Genomic DNA, 21572 nt, shown 5'->3' with positions numbered 1-21572 from the left:
TTGTGTATGGTAAGGCTAAAGAGGATTGTGAGGATTGTGAGGAACTACATCAATTTCAGAATTCATACATGTTATTCCTCTGGTCTAAGACAGTATGAACTATTAGTGAAAATGAGCAACTCTCCTCCAAATCCAAAACCTATGTTGTGATGTCATCATCAAGTATAAAGTCTGAAGCTGCTCCAGACAATGCATTTGGAAAGATTGTATAGATGCTTGAGGGCACCCAGGGAAATGTTCTGAGTTCATAGGACGGTACATGTTCTGTTTCATAACTGAGAACACTACAATAGTTGGATATAAAAAAGAAACATAACTAATTTGGATAAATAAAAAAATAAGTATCGCAGAGAAATTTCAAAGGTACTCACAGTTGCACGAGGGTTTCGGAGTTGGGACAGACAAACGCTAGGGTTTGAAAGCTTGACGTTGCTAATAAACATTTAAATAATTTTTATAAACTGGTCAACGCGGCTTTATTTCCGGCTTTGGGTGCCTGATGCGCCTGCGCTGTGATCAGCCAAAGCCGGAAATAAAGCCACTCTGAGCCGTATTTACCAGTTTATACAGATTATTTAAAATGTTTATTAGCAACGCCGAGCTTTCAAACCCTAGCGTTTGTCTGTCCAAAACCCTCGTGCAACTGTGAGTACCTTTGAAATTTCTCTGCGATGCTTGTACAACGAGCGCTTTGATAGAGAAAAGCGAGTTAATTGTGAGATTTTTCCATGGTCGTATAAGGGACTGTGTATTCACTCATCCAACCATGTTGGCGTGCATCACAGACCCGAAAGGGGCTACGGGGGCAAACCCAGATATTACAGGGGTTAGAGGATAATTGGCTAGGATATACTCTAAAACCGCTCCAGTCTGTATGTATAATAAAGAGTTGACTTTCTTGAAGTGTCAGGGAGTCAATGGTGTTCAGTGGGTGGTGGATGGACTTTCCTGAATGTGACGACATCATGTTCCTCCTGGGCTCAGCCACACCCTCACATACTGAGGGAATATAAACTCATGTTGAGCGTTCAGTTTCAGTGCTTAACGGCAGCACTGACAGACGCAATAGTTTACTCTAGTATAGTAGGCCTACTAATAATAATAATAGTTTTATCCTATACATAATCGAAGACGTGATGGAGTCTCAGAGGTATCCCATTAACGTCCGTCTCATTGGAGTGATGCATAAGGAGAAGCACAAAGTAAGGATATCATAAGGCGTATTATTATTTCCTAAACGTGGAATTTAACAACCATGTTTGTTAGTTTTTTTATTCAAAATGAATGGTTATCTGCTAAATGAAAATAAAATGTATTGAACTGTTCTATAATATGTTCTCCCCCTCAGATGTACATGGCCTCGGTGCTTTGGTCAGATCAGAATGACATTATAGTGTACCGAAGCTTTCAAGACTTCAAGAAAATGCATGTAAGTAAATCAATAGCCAGGAATTCGTTGGTTTATATTAATAATTGACCTGATACCCTTACTTACATAATTATTTTTGTTTGTACACAATAGAAACAAATGAAGAAAGCATTTCCACCTGTAAACCCACTGAAAAGATCCGACAGAATCATTCCCAGATTTCAAGGTATGCGTACGTAATTTCCTAAACGTCTCCACATTTTTGGAGACATTTCTCTATAGGCTTTTGTGCTCATCTGACATATTTCACGTTCCTTTATACAGACAAAAGGATGAAAGTGCGCGCTGGAAAGAAGGGTGCCAGCAAATCAGTGGTCCGTCTCACGTTTTTAGAGAAGTACTGCAATGATCTCCTGAGCTGCGACCCGCGAGTCACACAGTCGCCAGACGTCATGCATTTCTTCCACCCGAAAGATCAAGACCTTCAGCCGGAATTCGCAAAGAATAGGTGAGAGTACCCTGGACATTTTAGACACAGAACATGCAATTCTATCTATTTGTTACACCCGCTAAGTTCCTAGCTTTAAGAAAGACACAGAGTGTAGGTTAATTTAACATTATTTTACATGGCGCGTTTTCACATTCTCCGAAATGCTTGCTTGTGATTGGTCAATAGCGCGCGTCAGAGGTCAGTTATCAGACAATAATGACCGCTGTGGGACAATAATGACCGCTGTGCGCAGCTGTTCGCAATCAAGCCCACAATAATGACCGCTGTGCGCAGCTGTTCGCAATCAAGCCCACTGACATCAGTGCAAACTGCCGGCTGCCGGAGCGACGAGCACTCAGCGGAGCCAGCCCAGAACCAGTGTTACTGTTGCGAGTCGATGTAAAATGAATTAGGTACCGTATATTGTTAGTAAGTTAGCCATGTAATAAGCGGGATAATGTATAGCTATACTCGATCATTGTCGCAAAATAATTGACCTTCACTGACGTTTAAAACACCTCGCCGACGACGCCGAGGCGGCTCGGTATTTTAAACTCCGTGTCGGTCAATTATTTTGCGACAATGACCTACAAATACATTATCCCTTACATAGTATTTATTATATAAAAGTGATGGACAAAAATACTATAAGCCCACTTCAACCTCGTGTCAGGAACCCCAATCAGCGTTGACCGGGCGGTTTATTCACGGCAACCTGGTGATACTTCACACAATGAAGGAGAACGATATCAAATGTCAATAAATAGCACTTCACACAATGAAGGAGAACGATATCAAATGTCAATAAATAGCACTTCACACAATGAAGGAAAACTATATCACACATCAATAAATACCACTTCACGAACTGAAGAAAGAGATATCAAACTTCTCACAATGAAGTAAACGGATATCATAGCACTCGGTTATTCAACTTTATCAAACATTGGCACGCGTGTGCTGTGCATAACCACGGCATCCATATAATATGGCACACTAGGCCTGCCCGTATGCGTTCAAGAGCAGCTGGACCACTGGTGCTCTGGTCAACTCACGTTCCTCCCGCAGGTAGCCCCTCCTCCTTTCTCATTACTGCCACCCATAGATATCTATATATCTATGCTGCCACCCGCCACATATTTAACACCAACGTTTTTTTTAAACGCCATAGCTTTACTAACTGCACAGCAGATGTACATAATCATTTTATGTTTATGTGCATAACGTGTATGGGCCTAATTAAGTTCAAGTTCAAGTTTCAAGTTCTGTATGACCCTCCCGAGATTGTGCGTCATACAGTAAAAAAGAAAAGAGAAGTAAAACAGTAAAGAGACCAAACACTATACAATACAAAACTAAAATATACAACATGCAATAAAACAAAATGCGGTAGAAGTATTGCAAATATGTAAGAATAAATAGCCAGGTAGCCTACGTGTTTAAAGTGAATGTTTAATGTTTGGGATAGTGTTGCATAATAGTCCACATTGAGCAGCCTGCTGACCTGGAGAGAGACGCTCCTTTTGAGCATTATAGGCAGACCAGTTGTTTGGGTGGATAGAGTCTTGACTGTTCTCTTACGCAGTTTTTTCGAGAAATTTGGAGCAGTTTGTTAAAGGAAAACTCCAACATTTTGGGAAATTAGCTTATTTGGCATCTACCCTGGAGTTAGACAAGAAGATACATACCTTTTTTCTTCTCTGTGCATGCAGTAGGAGTAGGAAGACACGCACCGTTAGCCTAGCTTAGCGTCAATCACTGGAAGTAGGTTCCTCCATTAGCCTAGTTCCAAACGTCTTCCTACTCCTACTGCATGCACAGAGAAGAAAAAGGTATGCATCTTCTTGTCTAACTCCAGGGTTCCCAAAATGTTGGAGTGTTTTTTTTTTTTTATCCACTTTTTCTCCCCATTTTCTATTTTTCTCCCAGCCCAATTTCGTGTTTCCAATTCTTCCCTCCCCTGTCTTGAACGTTGCTAGACTATGCCTCCCACAGGTCGGCTGTAGTGAGGATAGAAGCCTTGCATCACGTGTCCCCTCCGGTACACGAGGAGGCAGCCTGTCGCATCTTTGCACCGCAACAGCTCGAACACTCAGTGGCGAGGAGTAACGCGTGGGAGGCTCATGCTGCCCCCGATACTTCCTGTTTCCGCCGTACCGGCGTCACCCAACCGACCTGTAGGAGTCGCTGTCCACAACGTCCAATCCCCACCCACCGGCTTTCCCTACCTCTAACACTGCCAATTGTGTTAGTATGACGGCCGGTAGCAACGCCGAGAGCTGGGCTCGATACCAGCATCTCCTGCGTTAGTGGCGAGCGCCTTTCCCACTGCGCCACTCAGCCGCCCTCCAAAATGTTGGAGTGTTAAGATACATACCTTTTTCTTCTCTGTGCATGCAGTAGGAGTAGGAAGACGCGCACCGTTAGCCTAGCTTAGCGTCAGTCACTGGAAGTAGGTTCCTCCATTAGCCTAGTTCCCAACGTCTTCCTACTCCTACTGCATGCACAGAGAAGAAAAAGGTATGTATCTTCTTGTCTAACTCCAGGGTAGATGGCAAATAAGCTAATTTCCCAAAATGTTGGAGTTTTCCTTTTAAGCACCAAACTTACCCATGTCTCTCGTCTGCAGCATCGTGATCATGCCTTCAAACGATGCCGTCGGACGTGGTGGAACATATAACCGGAGTGCCAGCGTTGGCAATGTGACGCAGCCGTTTGTGATTGAGACGTACCGGTGCGTGGCCCCATATGAGACCAAGGACACCAAGAACAAACCCTTTAAAGTGGCGCTGGACGAAATAATGGACGTGCTCATTAAAGACAAAGCAGGTGAGAGAGAACACACACACACACACACATACACACACACACACACACTGCTTGGGTCATTCCTGACTATTGGTGGCTTTTCAATGCGCTAACCTTTGGGGGGGGGGAATCATGTTTATTTTGCGTTTTTAGAATTATATCAGGTAAATAACAGTTTAGCCTTCAGGTACTTGTATTGGTAGAGCTCAAGCACTTAAATAATAATAATTATGGGTGGATTGTTCAGCCATCGACCGTGAGAGAGTTTCACCCTGTTAGGGACATATACATAGCTATTGCAAAGTGTTAATAATGTAAATATTCAACAATACTTAGCTTTTCTTACACCTTATGTGTCCCTTATTCCATCATATATATGGTTTTATTTGAATAATAATGAAACAAGAATGAAATGGGGGACCCTGATGTAAACAAGACGAAAGTATTTCTCTGGTCTGCATCCCCTTAACAATTGTGTGTATTGAGCTGTACTGTTATTGTATTGTACCCATTCTGCAATCTGTTAATACAATTTTCAATCAATCAATCAATCAATCAGAATTGTGGAGTAGAACATTTGTTTATTATTCAGAACAATCGCATGTATGCACCCAATTTACCCCAAAGGGTAAATAATTAAACAATCTTGCCTAATAAAAAAAAAAAATGCTGTTGATCCTTTTCAACGGTGCAAATGAACATGTAAAACATGTCAAGTCAAGTCAAGAGTTTTAATTGTCACGGCATACAAGTATACAATGAAATGCGGGTGGTCTTGCCCGCAACGATGTGCAATACAGTGGTACAACATATAATAGAATCCAATAAAAAACAACATTGTGCAATAAACAGGTAACAGGTAACATGGTGTGACATCTCGGTATCTGTACATAGTTATTTACAGAGCATATAGGACATGCTAGGTAGCTTTGGTAGTGCAATACACTGTTCCTGTTATTCTAATTTAAAGTGGCCTTTCCTTTTGGCCATAAGTGTGCGTGTGTGCGGCATGAGTGTGTGCCCGCTCATGTTAAAGTTTTATGTGGCTGCTAGTGTGTGAGCGTGCGTGTCGTGTGTGTGTTCATGTGTGCTTGTGTGTGGATAGTTCAGTGTTCTGTGGCACTCAATGTTCATTGTTCAGGGCTCTGATGGCCTGGGGGAAGAAGCTGAGCCTAAGCCGCTCTGTCCTAGTAGCTGCGGTTCGCAGGCGTCTGCCTGACCTCAGCAGCTGGAACAGGCTGTTATTGGGGTGGTGAGGGTCTTTCATTATCCTGCAGGCTCTGGATTTGCACCTCTTGTTGTATAGAACCTGCAGGGGAGGTAGTGCACCACTCTCTGTAGGGCCTTCTTGTCCTGTGCCGTGCTGTTTCCATACCAGGCAGTGATGTTTCCGGTCAAGATGCTCTCTACAGCTCCGGAGTAGAAGGACTGGAGTATCTTCCCCGATACTCTGAACTTCCTTAACTGTCTCAGGTGGTAGAGGCGCTGTTTCGCCTTCTTTACTACTGTGTCTATGTGTGTTGACCATGTCAGATCCTCTGAGATGTGGACCCCCAGGTACTTAAAGCTGCTCACCCTGTCCACGGTAGCCCCGTTAATCATCAGTGGTGTGTGTGTCTCCTGCTGTCCTCTCCTATAATCCACGATCAGCTCCTTGGTTTTACCAATGTTCAGGAGCAGGCTGTTGTCCTGGCACCAGCGTTCGAGTACCTCAACCTCCTCCCGGTAGGCCTTCTCGTCGTTGTCCGAGATCAGCCCCACCACCACCGTGTCGTCTGCGAACTTCACTATGGAGTTGGAGCTGAACTTGGCCACACAATCGTGTGTGTAGAGTGAGTACAGCAGGGGGCTTAGAACACAGCCCTGGGGGGACCCGATGCTCAGGGTGATGGTGTTGGAGGTCTGACCCCCCACCCTGACCGCCTGGGGTCTTTCACTCAAAGTCCAGTACCCAGGCGCTCAGGGCGGAGCTCAGACCCAGCTCGATCAGCTTGTCCACCAGTCTGGTGGGGACTATGGTGTTGAACGCTGAGCTGTAGTCAATGAACAACAGTCTCACATAGCCCCCCTTCTGACGGTCAAGGTGGGAGAGGGTGCTGTGCAGTACCTGGGAGACCGCGTCGTCAGTGGACCTGTTTGTCCTGTATGCAAATTGCATAGGGTCCATATCACTGGGGAGGGAGGCACAAATGTGGTCCTTGACCAGCCTCTCAAAACATTTCATGACCACAGAGGTGAGTGCCACCGGTCTGTAGTCATTTGGACATGTTGGGGAGGGTTTCTTCGGTACAGGGATGATGGTAGACATCTTGAAGCAGGCAGGGACCACTGACTCCGCCAGGGATTGATTAAATATGGCGGTGAACACCGGGGCAAGCTGGTTGGCACAGGACTTAAGTATGCGTCCTGTTATACCATCTGGGCCAGCAGCCTTCCTGGTGTTCACCTGCATAAATGCTCTTCTCACACTGTGTACCGCCAATGAGAGAGCGTCCCCGCCCCCCCGCGGATGCCCCCCCCCCTCCACAACAGCCGGCGCACCAGTGACGTCACTAGCCGTTGGGCTAGCAGTGCCACTGTTTGAACCAAACCGCGCGTAGAAGGTGTTGAGCTGGTCCGCAAGGGAGGCGTCGTCGCTCCCCATTGAGGGGGTGCTGACTTTGTAGTCAGTTATAGCCCTCAGTCCCTGCCATAAGCCTCTTGTGTCATTCTGTGCCATTTGTGCCTCCATCTTGTCGGCATACGTCCTCTTAGCAAGTTTGACAGCCTTGCGCAGAGTGTAGACTGTTGTCTTGTACTCTTCCATGTTTCCTGACTCTCTGCCCCGGTTATAAGCAGTGGTGCGAGAGTTCAGGGCTGCTCTGATAGTACTGTCCACCCATGGTTTCTGGTTTGGGAACACCCTTGCCTTCTTTGTGGGGACGATACTATCAGCCAGTGTTGTTATGAATGACTCCACAGCGTCTGTGAAATCGCTGACGTCACTGTTACTCCTCTTGAACATTCCCCAGTCGGTGGCGTCTAGTGCGTCCTGAAGCGTGGCCTCTGATTGGTCGTCCCATTTTTTTACCTCACGTGACACGACGGCGTCACGTGATCTCTGTTTATATGCTGGGACCAGCAAGATGGCGGCATGATCCGGCATGATGTAAAACATTTAATAGTTAAGTTATTTAAAAAGAAAAGGTGACTAACAGGGTGGAAAGGAACTCAACAGGGTGGAAAGGACCCTAACAGGGTGGAATTACCAACAATTCCCCTATGACCTTCGGACATCCACAGCCAACTTTTAAGTCTCTGTCTCTATGTCTGTCTTCTATCTCTGTCTCTGTCCGCCTTTCTATCTCTGTCTGTCTTTCTACCTATCTCTGTCAGTTTTTCTATCTGTCTCTCTCTGTCTATGCCTCTGTCTCTTTGTGTCTGTCTGTCTGTCTCTCTCTCTCTGTTTGTCTCTGTCTGTCTGCCTGTGTCTTTCTTAATTTGTCTCTGTCCGTCTGTCTTTCTCTGTTTGTCTCCATCTGTCTTTCTACCTATCTCTGTCTGTGTCTGTCTCTGTCAGTCTTTCTATCTGTCTCTGTCTGTCTGTCGCTCTCTCTCTGTCGCTCTCTGTTTGTCTCTGTCTAGCTCTGTCTCTGTCTGTCTGTCTGTCTGTCTGTCTGTCTGTCTGTCTGTCTGTCTGTCTGTCTGTCTGTCTGTCTGTCTGTCTGTCTGTCTGTCTGTCTGTCTGTCGATGTAACGTGTTACATTGTACATATTGGTAAAATACAGTTTACATGACAATTGGAAATGTATCAGCATTCATATGTATTTCCTTACATTTTGTAATAGAGTTAGGTTCCCCCCTGTATATATAAACCGAACAGGGTGGAACATTTTCAACCAAATTAGCCATTGCTCTGTGAAACAGAAAACCTAGCTAGCTCTCTAGACTTAAACAATGCTTTGTTTAGTATATATATCAAACACATTTAACTTTTTTTTAATGGGGTTTACTTTCTTCATAATTTTGCCTAACAGGGTGGACATTTAAGAGTAGGACATACAGACTAACACCATAACACTTGCAAAAAAAGCAACAGATCTCACCTCACTTTGCTTCTTTGAATTTGAAACTGAACATTTGCTTTGGGGACATTGTAAAAAGGGGTGTATGTGCCTAAAATTAGTATTTAGAATATATATATAGTACATGCATTTTTGTGTTTTAATGTTATAAAGAGGACCTCCATCTATAATAAAAGCCTTTCATTATAAACATGTGATACATTTTTTTTTATCCACTTTTTCTCCCATTTTCTATTTCTCTCTCATCCCAATTACGTATTGTCCAATTCAACCCTCCCCTGTCTCGAACGCTGTTTCTTGCCTCCCACAAGCCGGCTGCAATGTGGACGAAGCCATACATAGCACGAGTCCCCTCCGATACTCGAGGTAGCAGCCGTCGCATCTTTTCACCTGCGCGGCGCGATCTTTCAGGGGTCTGCGCTTTGGAGGGGCCATCGCTTCTTGATTCTACTGCGCAGGCGCACCAACCGACCTGTAGGAGTCGCTGTCCACAACGTCCAATCCCCACCCCTCAGTTTTCCCTCCCCCTAATACTGCCAATTGTATTAGTACGGACGACCAGCCAAACTGAAAACAATGTGGAGAGCTGGGCTCAAACCCAGCGTCTCCAGCATTGGTGGTGAGTGCCTTGCCCACTGCACCACATAGCCGCCCATCATGTGATTAATTTTAAGTAAAACGAGTTTTATCCTGAAGACGGAAAAGTCACCAATAGCCAGGAATGACCCAATTCCTTGATTTACTGGAAGCAGCCATCAGCTGACAAAAATTCAAATCCATCCATTATTTGAATGGATCATGATATACTGTAAATCCGTAACCCTGTTGTGGCCTATGATGACCCAATCTCTCCTCTGTGTGTGTGTGTGTGTTCAGGCTGGTGGCTGGTGGAGAACGAGGACAAGCGGTTGGCCTGGTTCCCTGCGCCCTACCTGGAGAAGATAGAGGACGGTGATGATTATGATGATGGTGATGACAATGAGGATGGGATGGGTACGTGTAGAGAAACGCTCTCTGTGATACTGTTTAATTCATTTATAAATGTCTCATGACGGATATTTGTGCACATTTCAAATGATGTGCCATGTTCATTAAGAGGCAGGTAGGCCGGATGTGTGTCGATCATAACACTATATTAAATACCCCCCCTTCCACCCCTCTAGGTGTCCTGTACATTGCAATTAAGAGCTACAAGGCCAGCAAAGGCGACGAGGTGTCTGTAGACATTGGTTCAGTGGTGGAGGTCCTGCAGAAGTCTGACAACGGCTGGTGGCTCATCAGGTATGCCGCCTAGGAAACATAACTGATTACTTATATACTGATGAGCCTTGTCCTGTACACCTAGCAACACAGCGGTGGTTGCTTATTCAAGGGTTCTGTGTAGGGCTGCCCCCCTCATAGTCACTAATCGATGGATTTGGTCTTAGTCGGTCAAGACTTTAATTGTTATTAGTAGATTTGTATGCTTTTTTCCTTTTTTGTTTTACCATGCTGAATGAATTATTTCCTGAAAAACGAAAAATTGCACATGGAAAACTAAATGTTTTACAGATTTGTAGTTGGAGTCAACAAATCCAATGTATGACTATTGCATGTTGTCATTTGGCTGACGCTTTTATCCAAAGCGACTTACAAGTCAGCAAGAAGGGTACAACTCTATATTAGTCGACTAAGAATTTATTTAGTCAAGGGCAGCCTGTGTTAATGAAACAGTTTTTCACAATGTATCCTCTGACTGTGAAAAAGACTCAGATATACAGACAATGTTGAGGGAGATAAAGTAGGGCGAGGGGCCACATGGCATGGATGAGCAGCGTGTGAATGTCACTGGGTCAGTCGATCAAAAGACGTTTACTTTAATCAGGCCCACAACACCTCCAGGCCCACAACACCTACAGTTACAGTATTTCTCAAGGGGCCGGTGTCAATAGCTGCATAATGGACATTTGATTAAGACAAAATGTTTGGTGATTGCACCTCCCAAGTGGCAGGACAAACACAGCAAACACAAAGACAAGCATAGTGGGCTATTTGCAATACAGTGACGTTCCCATAACTGGAGTCTCACGAATGAATGGCTCTCATACCAGATGCTATTCCGATGAGCTACAGGGCTCTTGCCACTTGTAATGGAGGAAGGTCCATTGGGATCGAGACGTTGTCCTGCTTGCAAGCTCAACCTGTACTGATCTGCAAAACAACCTAATTAAGAACCAGTTTGATAGGACACCTCGGTTTCGGCTGGGCCTGTAACCTAATCTAGACTGAGAGGTTGGATTAAAAAACTGTTATTCTTTCCAAAATTATATGTCTGGAGTTGGTTTTGGTGTGCCAACCTGGGAACGTCAGATTGAAAAAGCTCTACTTGTTTGCAAAGGCATTGTTGTCAACAAGCCATCTGTGAAAGTTCATGTCGTACCAATCAACCATCAACCAACACTGCTGAGCACCTGAGATTGGATTTGTTGTCCTGGATACTGGTCAAGATAGGATTAAGAGCTGATTTCTACCCTCTGCTTCCTCCCAACAGATACAGTGGTAAGGCAGGCTACATCCCCACCATGTACCTGCAGCCCTACAACAACCCCCGTGTCCGCATGGCAGTCCTTCAGCAGGACCTTCTCAACTCCTCCCTCAACCTGTCCCACCTGCAGGTCCACTCCACCAGTCTTGCAGGCCACTCCCATGAGCTCAGTCGTTCCCAAGGCAATCTCCTGCAGAAACCTGGCACGCGCCTCCCCGCGCCCAATCAGCTCCAACCTGCTGACAAGCTGAAGTCCCGCTCTATGAACACCCTGTCTATGTCCCAAATGGCCCAGCCAACTCCGGGCACCTCTAGACCCAGCCCTAGCACCCCGACAATTCCGGGCACCTCTAGACCCAGTCTGAGCTCCCCGATAACTCCGGGCACCTCTAGACCCAGTCTTATCTCCCCGACAACACCCACTATCGTTGTGATTTCTGAAGAGGAAGACGGGCGCCAGACGAGCCTGACAGCGGACAGCGATGGCAGCCTGGGAAGTGACAGCAGTGACTACAGCTGGAGCGATGACCTCAGCTCCTCCTCAGGAAGCTCCTCCCTCAACCTGAGCCGCAGCCATGCCCCTCCTGCCATGGCATCGCACCACCTCAGCCCCAACAGGGGCGCAGAGGACAGGATTACCCCCAGCAGGTCCGAGCCCAACCTTTACAAGAGGCCCGTCACGCCCATGGTGCCTCCGAGGCCCCAGGCACAGGAGATCCTCACCCGCTGTACCACCATCACGCGCAGGAAAGCCTCTAGAGCAGGGTTGTGAGCCGCTGACATTTCCCCATGCTGTTTTGTTGATTTCTGTTAGCAAGTTGCTGTAGTCTCCATCCCTGGTCCAAAGGATGGAGACCCATGACTCAGAAATGCAGCTGAAAGTCGTCTGGTTGATTGAGGTGGAACAAGACAGTTCAAGAGGTTGTGTTTAAATACACTAGAGTTGTGGTTTGAGTTGTGGTTTTTCTGGGTCATAATGTAATGAAATGAAAGCCATTACATCAGATGGCTTGTGGTGAGTGTATGTTGTAAACTATGAAGGTGTCTGATTTCTGTGACTTCACCATATGTTTTGCTGATGTCGTCTTCATATAATTATGGCATTAATGGTGACAGGATGAAGGCTGCTACTGTTATACTGTTGTAGGGTAGAGTAACCTACTGACTATTGATTCTGATACCCTTATACTGTTGCAGGGTAGAGTAACCTACTGACTATAGCCTTATACTGTTGCAGGGTAGAGTAACCATTGATACTGATAGCCTTATACTGTTGCAGGGTAGAGTAACCTACTGACTATTGATACTGATAGCCTTATACTGTTGCAGGGTAGAGTAACCTACTGACTATTGATACTGAGACCCTTAACACATCCTGCGCCAAAAACGTCATACAACGTGTTTCAAGTTCATGCTAATTCTGCCAATCCACGGCGTACGGCATTATTGAGATCATATTTAATTTTTTCGCCATTTTTTCCTTATTTCCCTCACGGAGCCTGGTCTGATGCAGTGTGAGCCGGCACAACTCTGCAACGCTTCAATACTGCCCCCTGGTGGATGATCTGCGAGAAATGGACGAGTCGATCTCGGTGCGTCTCCGAAATGCGTCCGGCCACTCGCATATTGTTGCGGGACTGTATACACACGTCCGTGTGTAGCGATCGCTGCCATAACGCAATAATCGATACGATTTGGCCGTGTATTATGATTATACAAACCGGAAATGGATTTAGGCGATCACGTCAAATAAGTGGGATCTTTTTCCTCCAGTCTCATCGTCCAACGGTAAGAGGACGCTGACTATACTTTCAGCCTGTTTGTTTATTATTATCCATGCAAACTGCTCTGACCAATATATCACCCATACCACATAAAGCATTTAACGACGATCACAGAATTATAAACGACCCCCCCCCCCCTCCGTTCATCCGCGCATGATCAGTCATAACGTTTAGGATCATGTACAGTTGAAATATAGCGTGGATCGGCAACAAACAGCATTTGATAATCTATATATGCGTTTATGCCTATCTCATGTTCTAGGAATTACTGCAGAAAACGATAAAAACATATTTATATTCTAGACGGTATTTTCATATGAATGTATGAATGAAAAAGTAAAACGTTCCTACATCCTGAACGATAGATAATCGATGTTGAATGGGTCATAGTAATGTCAATTTAGCAATACAATTAAAAAAGTTATAGCCCTGCAAAGAAGGTGAACATCTCCATAGACTTACAGTGCTGGCAGAGAATGGTATAAGATGCTCAAATTGCGTGGCAGGGAATGTGTTAATTGCACCACCAAACGTGCACGTTTATGCATACAATTCCTGAAAATAACTGCCAAGGTTTTACAGTAGCATTGAAAATTGATTGACAGGTTCGTAAAATATTACTTATGTATGAGGAAATCTAGAAGCACCGTGGTCCAATGGTTGTATTTTCATTCTCTAATTTCCTGTTTACACCTAAAATCAGGTGCAATGACTATGAATATTAATATGCCTAATCATTCTCCAGTTCAGAGTATATTCTCTGTCTATCTGTCTTGAATGCCTGTGTATTTTCCACGCTGGAAAATTGGTGTTGTGCCTTATATGCATGCTTGGCTGTGCTTAGCACACAGAGGTCGGGAAGCAGGGTTCCTGCAGGTTAAATTGAAGACTTTTTAAGATCACTTTGAATAGGATTAATACCTATTTCATGGCCATACTGGCAAAAAAGTTTAAAGGAAAATTACTATAAAATAAACAATTCCATAGGAATTGTTGGAATTCGTGGACTTATGGAAAGCGGACCGTACTGCTTACTTTGCAATCCGGACATTGGGTCTCATTCACCAACATTGCCAAAAGATTTCTCTTAGGGCAACCATCTTGGAACCGACTTAAGACAAAATCACAAGAGTGACAAGTACACTCGGAATCACCAAAGCATGGAAAAGCTATCTTAAGTGGCCAAAACTATCCCAGCTGGGATGCCGACAATGAGGAATGTCACTCACAAATATGAACGCGCGTTCCCGTTTAGGTAATTTGCATACAGACACACCTCTGGCAGCTCCTTATAAAGCGAGCCAACAGACCGTGTGCAAATGAAATCGCAAAAAGTATGACATCAAGAGTTAGACACACCTGTCCAGCTCATTATAATGCAACTGATGATGCAGCCATGTGGAAATGGTGGTCGATATAGGTAGAGGAAGCGCTTTGCGACTGATCAAAATGAGATTAGATTAATGTATTGTCATCATTATACAGCTTGTGGCCACACACACGTGCACGCAGTACTGTATAGTCTATGTGCGTAATGAATGAACGCAGTAGGCTTATATTATTCTAATGACTTGTTTTATTAGGAGCTCACAGATACTGCGCTGCCCTATAGTAGTACAGTCCACCAGTCCGCTCATGGTACGCCCGACTGGCGGCCTTAACTCATTCTGCGCCGGGCCTATATGACCAAATTAGGGCTAGCACGCCAGCGCTTTAATCAATGGGAGGAGGGGAAAATTTGCGAGTGCTTAAAATATATCTTAAATTATGACTATGGCTCTAATACACCCGTCGCTTATCAATGACTTGCTTGCAGTCAACATGTACGAAACGGATTGTTTTTTCATCGGTACATTTCCGTTTTATACCGTTTTGAATAGTAGTATAGTTTGAGATTTCTAGTAATTCCAGAGAAATACACGATAATAGCCCTTTAGTGGAATACACAAAACACATTGTCATTTTTCGGCTGATTTATGAATCGCTTTCAAATAAATCGATAGTATATGTGTCCTTATGCATGATACAAAAGCGGGCTGAAAAATCGCTTATCCGTGCCTTGCTCAGCGCCAACGGCACGCACACACACACACGTTGTGATCGCTATGAAAAAAACATCTGATTAACCCAAGACTGGTAACATATTCTGCAAAAAGATGAATCCAATTCCTGATCGCCATTCCAAATATCGATCGCGTCCATTGATCCAACGGTATAGTCCAAAACACATAATCCACGCTGCTCCCAGTCCCCCCAGTCAACGTGGTACAATGATACTGCATGCCCGAGAAGCAAAACCCGGACCAGACTTATTTTCTTTATGCACATCCCCAGCCAATCCAATGATGTGCAATACCATCCGGGAGACGATAGGCGGCGGTATTTGCCCTTTTGCGAGCTCAGACCCATTCCCAACAATAACATCAGGCTGGATGGATGAAAATGAATGGATATCGCTAATAAAAAAAATAACGATTAAAACCCGACTATACTCGTGATTGGCGCTCAAGCGATGGCGAGTTAACCCGACGATCATCGTGACTGGCGTTGAATGAGTTAATGTGTACTGTACATATAGGGCAGAGCATATAGTATCTACTAAATCCTAATGAAACAAGTCATTAGAATAATATAAGCCTACTGTTCATTCATCAGACACGTAGGCTATAGTGTGTGTGGCGCAACAAGACTTATGGAATATTAATGCAGTCTATTCCACTATAGATATATCCACACGATTAGCTTTAGTTCTTATTTATGTATCCACTGTCATTTGCAGTGTTGGTGTAGTAAGCTACATAGTTGTTACATCTGTTTTATTGATTAATGATATATTTGAAAGAATGCAGGTTATAGCTATATAAAACGACAAATGTATGTCCCATTGTACCAATCAATGGGATATATTGCATGTTGGCTATAACCTGCATTCTTTCAAATGTATAATTAATCAATAAAACAGATATTTAACAAATAAGAAATACAAATGCCACAGAAGGCATTAAATAATTATTATTTTCAATCATTTCACAATAATTGCACAATTGTGTTTGAATATCTGAGTAATTAAGTAATTATACATTTGTCCAAAATAGCTGGTTCAGATATGGTTAATCCAGCTGCCCTGTGATCAGATAAATCCATATTATTTATTTTTCCGACATCAAATGAGTACTTTTTTATCATACAAATATTGTCATAATTATTTAAATTATGATTAATTAATTCCAAGGAGGCCTGTAGAGTTGACATGAAGGAATCACTGATTCCTCCCAAATAAAGCCCTTAAGAACACAGAGCACACCAGTATGTCAAGTTAAGACAGCTCTTCAGCGCTCCTAAATCATGCTCTTAGTCAGGGCCGAATCCAAGACAAGGGACGGTTGGTGAATCCCAAAATCGGCCCGAAAAGGTCTTAAATGGCCCTAAGAGCAAATTTTGTCTTAAGTCCGTTGGTGAATGAGACCCATTTCCCCCAAACGTATTTAAGTAACTTCTTTAATCCAATACATTTTGAAGACTTGCCAAAATCATATTTGACATTTTAAATGTAAATGTATTAAATGCAAGACTTTTTAAAGTATGATTTGCATAACTATTTAATAAAAAATATCTTTCTTGAAATTCCATACCTGGCTATTTGATTTTCCACAGGAGTTCATCGAAGAGTGATTTTATGCAAATACATTTGCATGAAGTGTGTGAGAAACATGAACTTGAACATTTTGGGTTGGGCACTGATAAGTGACTTGGTCAGCTACACCATCTTATCTTGTCATGTATCATCCCCATACAGTATGTCCTATCCTACTACTTGGCAGCGAGTGTGACCTGTCCCAGTTATGAGGAATACCAATAACATTTTAGTTCTTTACCCAAGTCTGTTTCAAAACCAGATAACTCGGACCACAGTCCAAGACCATTATTTCACAGGAAAACACCAGACATTTCTTGACACAAATCATTTCCCACACTCCATCATGGCTATATTTTAACCTACCCTCTTGGTGCATTGGTAAATGGTGCATTTATATAGCGCTTTTATCCAAAGCGCTTTACAATTTGTTACTCACATTTTACCCATTCACTCACACATTCTTATGATGTATTGAAAATGGGGGACCCTTATGTAAACAAGACTCTCTGGTCTGCATCCCCTTAACAATTGTGTGTATTGAGCCGTACTGTATTGTACCCATTCTGTAATCTGTTAATAAAGTTTTCAGTCAATCAATCAATCACACACCGAGGGCAGAGGCAACCATGCAAGGTGACAACCTGCTCATCAGGAGCAGTTAGGGGTTAAGTGTCTTGCTCAAGGACACTTCTACATGCTACCCGGGAGGAGTGGGAATCGAACCGGGAACCTCTGGATTACCAGACAACTGCTCTACCTCCCAAGCCACTGTCGCCCCCAATAGTACAATAATACATCACAATAACTTTTTTGTAGGTCACATGGGTGAATTTCGAAGACATGAAATGTCTAATGTGAAGAAATATACTACTTTTTCAGGATTATTTCACTTGTTTTTAAAATATGTGTGCATTCACACATGATACGTTTGACCTGGGGCAGAGTTGTCTTTGTTTTGAAAGATGTGTGCACATCTGTTCCAATAACAAATTACATAATTATAAAAAATTTAAGCCATATCCCACACCCTGAGTTCGACCTAGATTTGGTCCCGACTGACTACAACTTAAATTGCAGGCAGCAGGGACCATCATACCAAGCTACCAGCCATCTTTTTATGCACAATGCTCTTTTCCCCCACCACTCAAAAACACATTTTCTTTTGAAAGATGTGTGCACATCTTTTCCAATAACAAATTACATAATTATTAAAAATTTAAGCCATATCCCACACCCTGAGTTCGACCTAGATTTGGTCCCGACTGACTACAACTTAAATTGCAGGCAGCAGGGACCATCATACCAAGCTACCAGCCATCTTTTTATGCACAATGCTCTTTTCCCCCACCACTCAAAAACACATTTTCTTTAAGTCTTCTTGGAGGCATGACCTTTTCTATAGTTTGTTATTTGTGCAGAACACAAAAACATTCTTCCCCTGGAGAGGGAGCTTCCCTGTATTTCCCTGAAATCTGAGTTGAATGTGTGATTCAATAACTAATAGCAGGTCGAATCCATCATGGTCCAGTATGTTGGAACTTGATACCTTTAGCTTCAGCATACTGTACACAGCAAGCTGAGAAACACGTCTAATTCCTAATGGACACTTGTTGCCAATTTTCATAGAACCTTCTATTTTCAATGGGGAATGTGTAGAGATGTTGCTAAAACATTTTCAGTAGTTTATTGAACAATTTGGTGGAAAAAACACATTTAAACAAATTGTTATTAAATATATACATTTATTTAAGGGTTTAAAAACATCTGGAGTGGATCCTTAACTTTAACTACTGCAAATTAGACATGACACTTCAAATGTAGCTTGTAATTTACAGAACTTTTTTTTTTTTTTTTTTATATCTTATGTAATTTTCATTTTATGGGGTATGTTATGTGAAATAGCAAAAAGATACAAATTTTCAGCCTATACTTTTTTTTTGTTATTAATTATACTGAAACAAGAGTCAACTGACTTAATCCACTGAGAAAGAAATATTAGCTCATTTGAGTATGTTAATAACAAAATATATACAAATCATAATAGAAACGCGTGTAAAGTCTCATTCAGATAGGATTATACAAAATGTTTCCCCCTATTCAACTGGGGTACCTCCCCTCAACACTTTGGATGCCACGGGTCCCCGTCTCAAAACATGGTTGAATGCCAGCACAGCACCCACTTCAATGATAGCGTTGTGAACGCATAAACTATGTCTTAAATTATGGCTATGTGTCTAATCTGGCCGTCGCTTATCAATGACTTGTTTGCAGTCAACATTGTCGAAAACGGATTTTTTTTTTTGTTTTTTTTTTTTAAAATCTGTTCATTTCCGTTTTATACTTTTGAAAAACCCTCGTTTTCTTGAAAGTTTCAGGAAAGATTCTGTGATAAACGGTCTTTACTGGAATATTCTGGAATACACTACATTTTTCGGCCTATTTATTAATCGTTTTCAAATAAACGCTAAATTATCGATAGTATATGTGTACTTATGCACGCTAGAGAAGCGAGCTGAAAAACCTATTCTCTCATTTCCTGATCAGCGCACACACACACACACATATAGGCACACGCTGATATCTCTGTGAAAACAGCTCTGATTATCCCAAGACTGGTAAAATAGATTCCTTACCTCAGATCAGATGTTCTCCAAAAAGATTATTCCAATTCCTGATCGCCATTCCAAATATCTATCGCGTTTATTGATTCAGCGCTGGGTACTGGAAAGTCGGCGAAGACTTGGATCTCTTCGGATGGCTTGCCGGAGCTCGTAAAATGAGGAAACTGGATTCCCCCCCCCCACATCAGTCTAACCCAATGGGGTGCAGTACAACAGGGAGAGACGATAGGGGGCGGTATTTTCCCAATGGAGCTCAAAGAGAGTTTGGAGCACTAACGTGAGACTAGATTGATGAAATATGAATTCAAATCGCTAATAAATAAAAAGACAAAAAAACGCTATATGTCGTCGCTGGCATTCAACGGTCGGCATGAACTAACGACATATAGCGTTGTTGGCACTCAAAGTGTTAAAGACGATAATGTACCTCAGGAATGCTGGATGGATGATATATTTGGGATTTATTTCCATTTCCAATAGCAGGGTCAGTTATAATAGTACAAAACAAGGTAGTGAAAAAGTATACTAAAGATAGTCATTACAAAAGTGTTTGATTATTTAGCCATCAAGATATAACAACAAAAGGTATTATAAAGGGATGCTCGTTATTGGCTTTTTTACCGATACCGATATACCGATATTGTCCAACTCTTAATTTCCGATACCGATATCAACCGATACCGATATGCACCCCAAAAAATGGAATAATTTCAGGTAATTAACATTACATATCTCTTGTTGTGGAATTAACACAACATTATGCATACTTTTGACAATAAATAAAATCAGAATTTGTTCTTACTTGCTTGCCTGGGTAAATAAATGTTATAGAAATGTAAAAAAATTAAATATTTTAATGCCGATATCGGCCGATAATATCTTATTGTATTTTTGCAAATTGAATGATACTTATTTTACAACTTACACATTTGAACAACTCAGACTTTTTTTTGTCTCTTTTTTTACCACAAGGCATGTGTTTATTTAAGATAATTTTATTTGTAAATGGTGACATACAAACAACCTTTTGTTCCTGCTGCTCTTCGCTATGTGGAAGAGCCAGTAGCCTGGGAAAACATAACAATGAAATGTAACAAATTAAGAATGGTTGCGTGTGAGAGTGAGAGCGAGAGATAATCAACTGTCAAGACGTTCTCTACTTATTAAAATGTAGCCATTTATGCTCACGTTAAAATGCAGATTAGTCTACTGTAAATACACACAGAGACATTATTTTTCCTATTGTTGTGCAGTCCCCTACCCAACTTGACCAATTTACATAAATTGTTGGCTGGAACAGGGCCATACCAGGGCTTTTTTGGTCCCGGTCGGCCTCGGGTTGAAAGAGAGAACTCTAGGACACAACCCAAGTATCTGAGCAGGATTTAGGACTTGACTGACAAGAAAGCAGACCAACACTCTCATACAAAGGAAAAAGGATAGGAATTACTTATTGTAATTTATGTTACATTAAAGTCATGTATCATCACCAGAAACATTACATCTCTATTTCACACTCGGAGCAGCAGTTACTGCCCTTTCCCTTCGTAGGGCAGAATACACGCATGCCTCGATATCAACTTGAAATAAACCTTACTATCAGTGAGGCAGGAAGTTGTCGGGAGACTCGTCTGACTAATCCTTCTGCCCCACAGCGACCACACAGTCAGTGAGTTGCCCCGGGCAACGGTTCATGATGATATAAGGGGAATTCTCCCCAAGGGTTCACACTCCAGAAATGAGTCATCTCCGTTAAATTTTTCGCTGATCCGTCAGCTGGCAAGAGTCTGGAGGTGCGGAGGGGAGGCGGCCGAGCGACACGTCACCGCTTTGACTGCTATTTCCTCCCCTTGATCTCCCTCCTCTTCTCCCTCCTCCTCGTCGTCCTCTCCGGAGGTGTCCTCACCTCTGGAGTTGCCGTTTGTTTTACCGTTCTCTCCGTTCTCCACCGGTCCACCGTTGACGGAGGCTTTCATAGTGGCGCTGACCTCTGCATCGTTGTCCTCTTCCTCCATATTTGCCGGGCAGTTGAGATCTTCATCATGTCCGCTATCATCGTCCTCCTCCTCACTGTGACCCTTTCCGGACCCTCCGGATCCCACGTCGATGATAAACAGGGACTGGGTGTCGTGAACAGGGGCAGTGTCCATTTCTTCATCTGGGCTAATGCTAGACAGGAAATGACATAATGACATTAGACATTGTACAAAAAGTGCACACAAAAAGTAATAAAAACTATTAAAAATAGTAATAATGGGGGATAATTTAAGGGAA

General features: G+C 43.0%; 2 protein-coding genes across 2 annotated transcripts in view; one reads left to right on the top strand and one right to left on the bottom strand.

Annotated features, from left to right (window-relative positions):
• Nucleotides 1–1052: 1052 nt before the first annotated feature.
• On the top strand, nucleotides 1053–16669 carry noxo1a (NADPH oxidase organizer 1a). Its single transcript, XM_084328953.1, has 8 exons — nucleotides 1053–1202; nucleotides 1349–1429; nucleotides 1523–1595; nucleotides 1694–1877; nucleotides 4489–4688; nucleotides 9609–9725; nucleotides 9896–10013; nucleotides 11263–16669. Exons 1-8 carry the CDS (start codon nucleotides 1137–1139, stop codon nucleotides 12026–12028), a joined length of 1605 nt encoding a protein of 534 aa, XP_084185079.1. The 5' UTR covers nucleotides 1053–1136; the 3' UTR covers nucleotides 12029–16669.
• A 1678-nt stretch (nucleotides 16670–18347) lies between these two features.
• Nucleotides 18348–21572, bottom strand: part of tbl3 (transducin beta like 3) — an 83812-nt gene continuing 80587 nt past the window's right edge. The window contains exon 23 of the mRNA XM_084328873.1: nucleotides 18348–21467. Within this exon, the coding sequence (XP_084184999.1) occupies nucleotides 21071–21467 (397 nt within the window). The 3' untranslated portion in view covers nucleotides 18348–21070. The remainder of the gene's footprint in view (nucleotides 21468–21572) is intronic.

Source organism: Notolepis coatsorum (assembly GCF_963971535.1).
Source record: "Notolepis coatsorum genome assembly, chromosome: 14".
In the NCBI taxonomy this organism is placed as follows: domain Eukaryota; kingdom Metazoa; phylum Chordata; class Actinopteri; order Aulopiformes; family Paralepididae; genus Notolepis; species Notolepis coatsorum.
The sequence above is the reverse complement of the archived record's forward strand: the minus strand, read 5'-3'. Positions and strand labels throughout refer to the sequence as shown.

Bases quoted from the DNA above. Each gene is read 5' to 3' on its own strand.
- noxo1a (XM_084328953.1), top strand. From the start codon at position 1,137: ATGGAGTCTCAGAGGTATCCCATTAACGTCCGTCTCATTGGAGTGATG. The intron at 1,878-4,488 runs GTGAGAGTACCC...TCTCGTCTGCAG, and splicing joins CCGGAATTCGCAAAGAATAG to CATCGTGATCATGCCTTCAA. The intron at 4,689-9,608 runs GTGAGAGAGAAC...GTGTGTGTTCAG, and splicing joins GCTCATTAAAGACAAAGCAG to GCTGGTGGCTGGTGGAGAAC.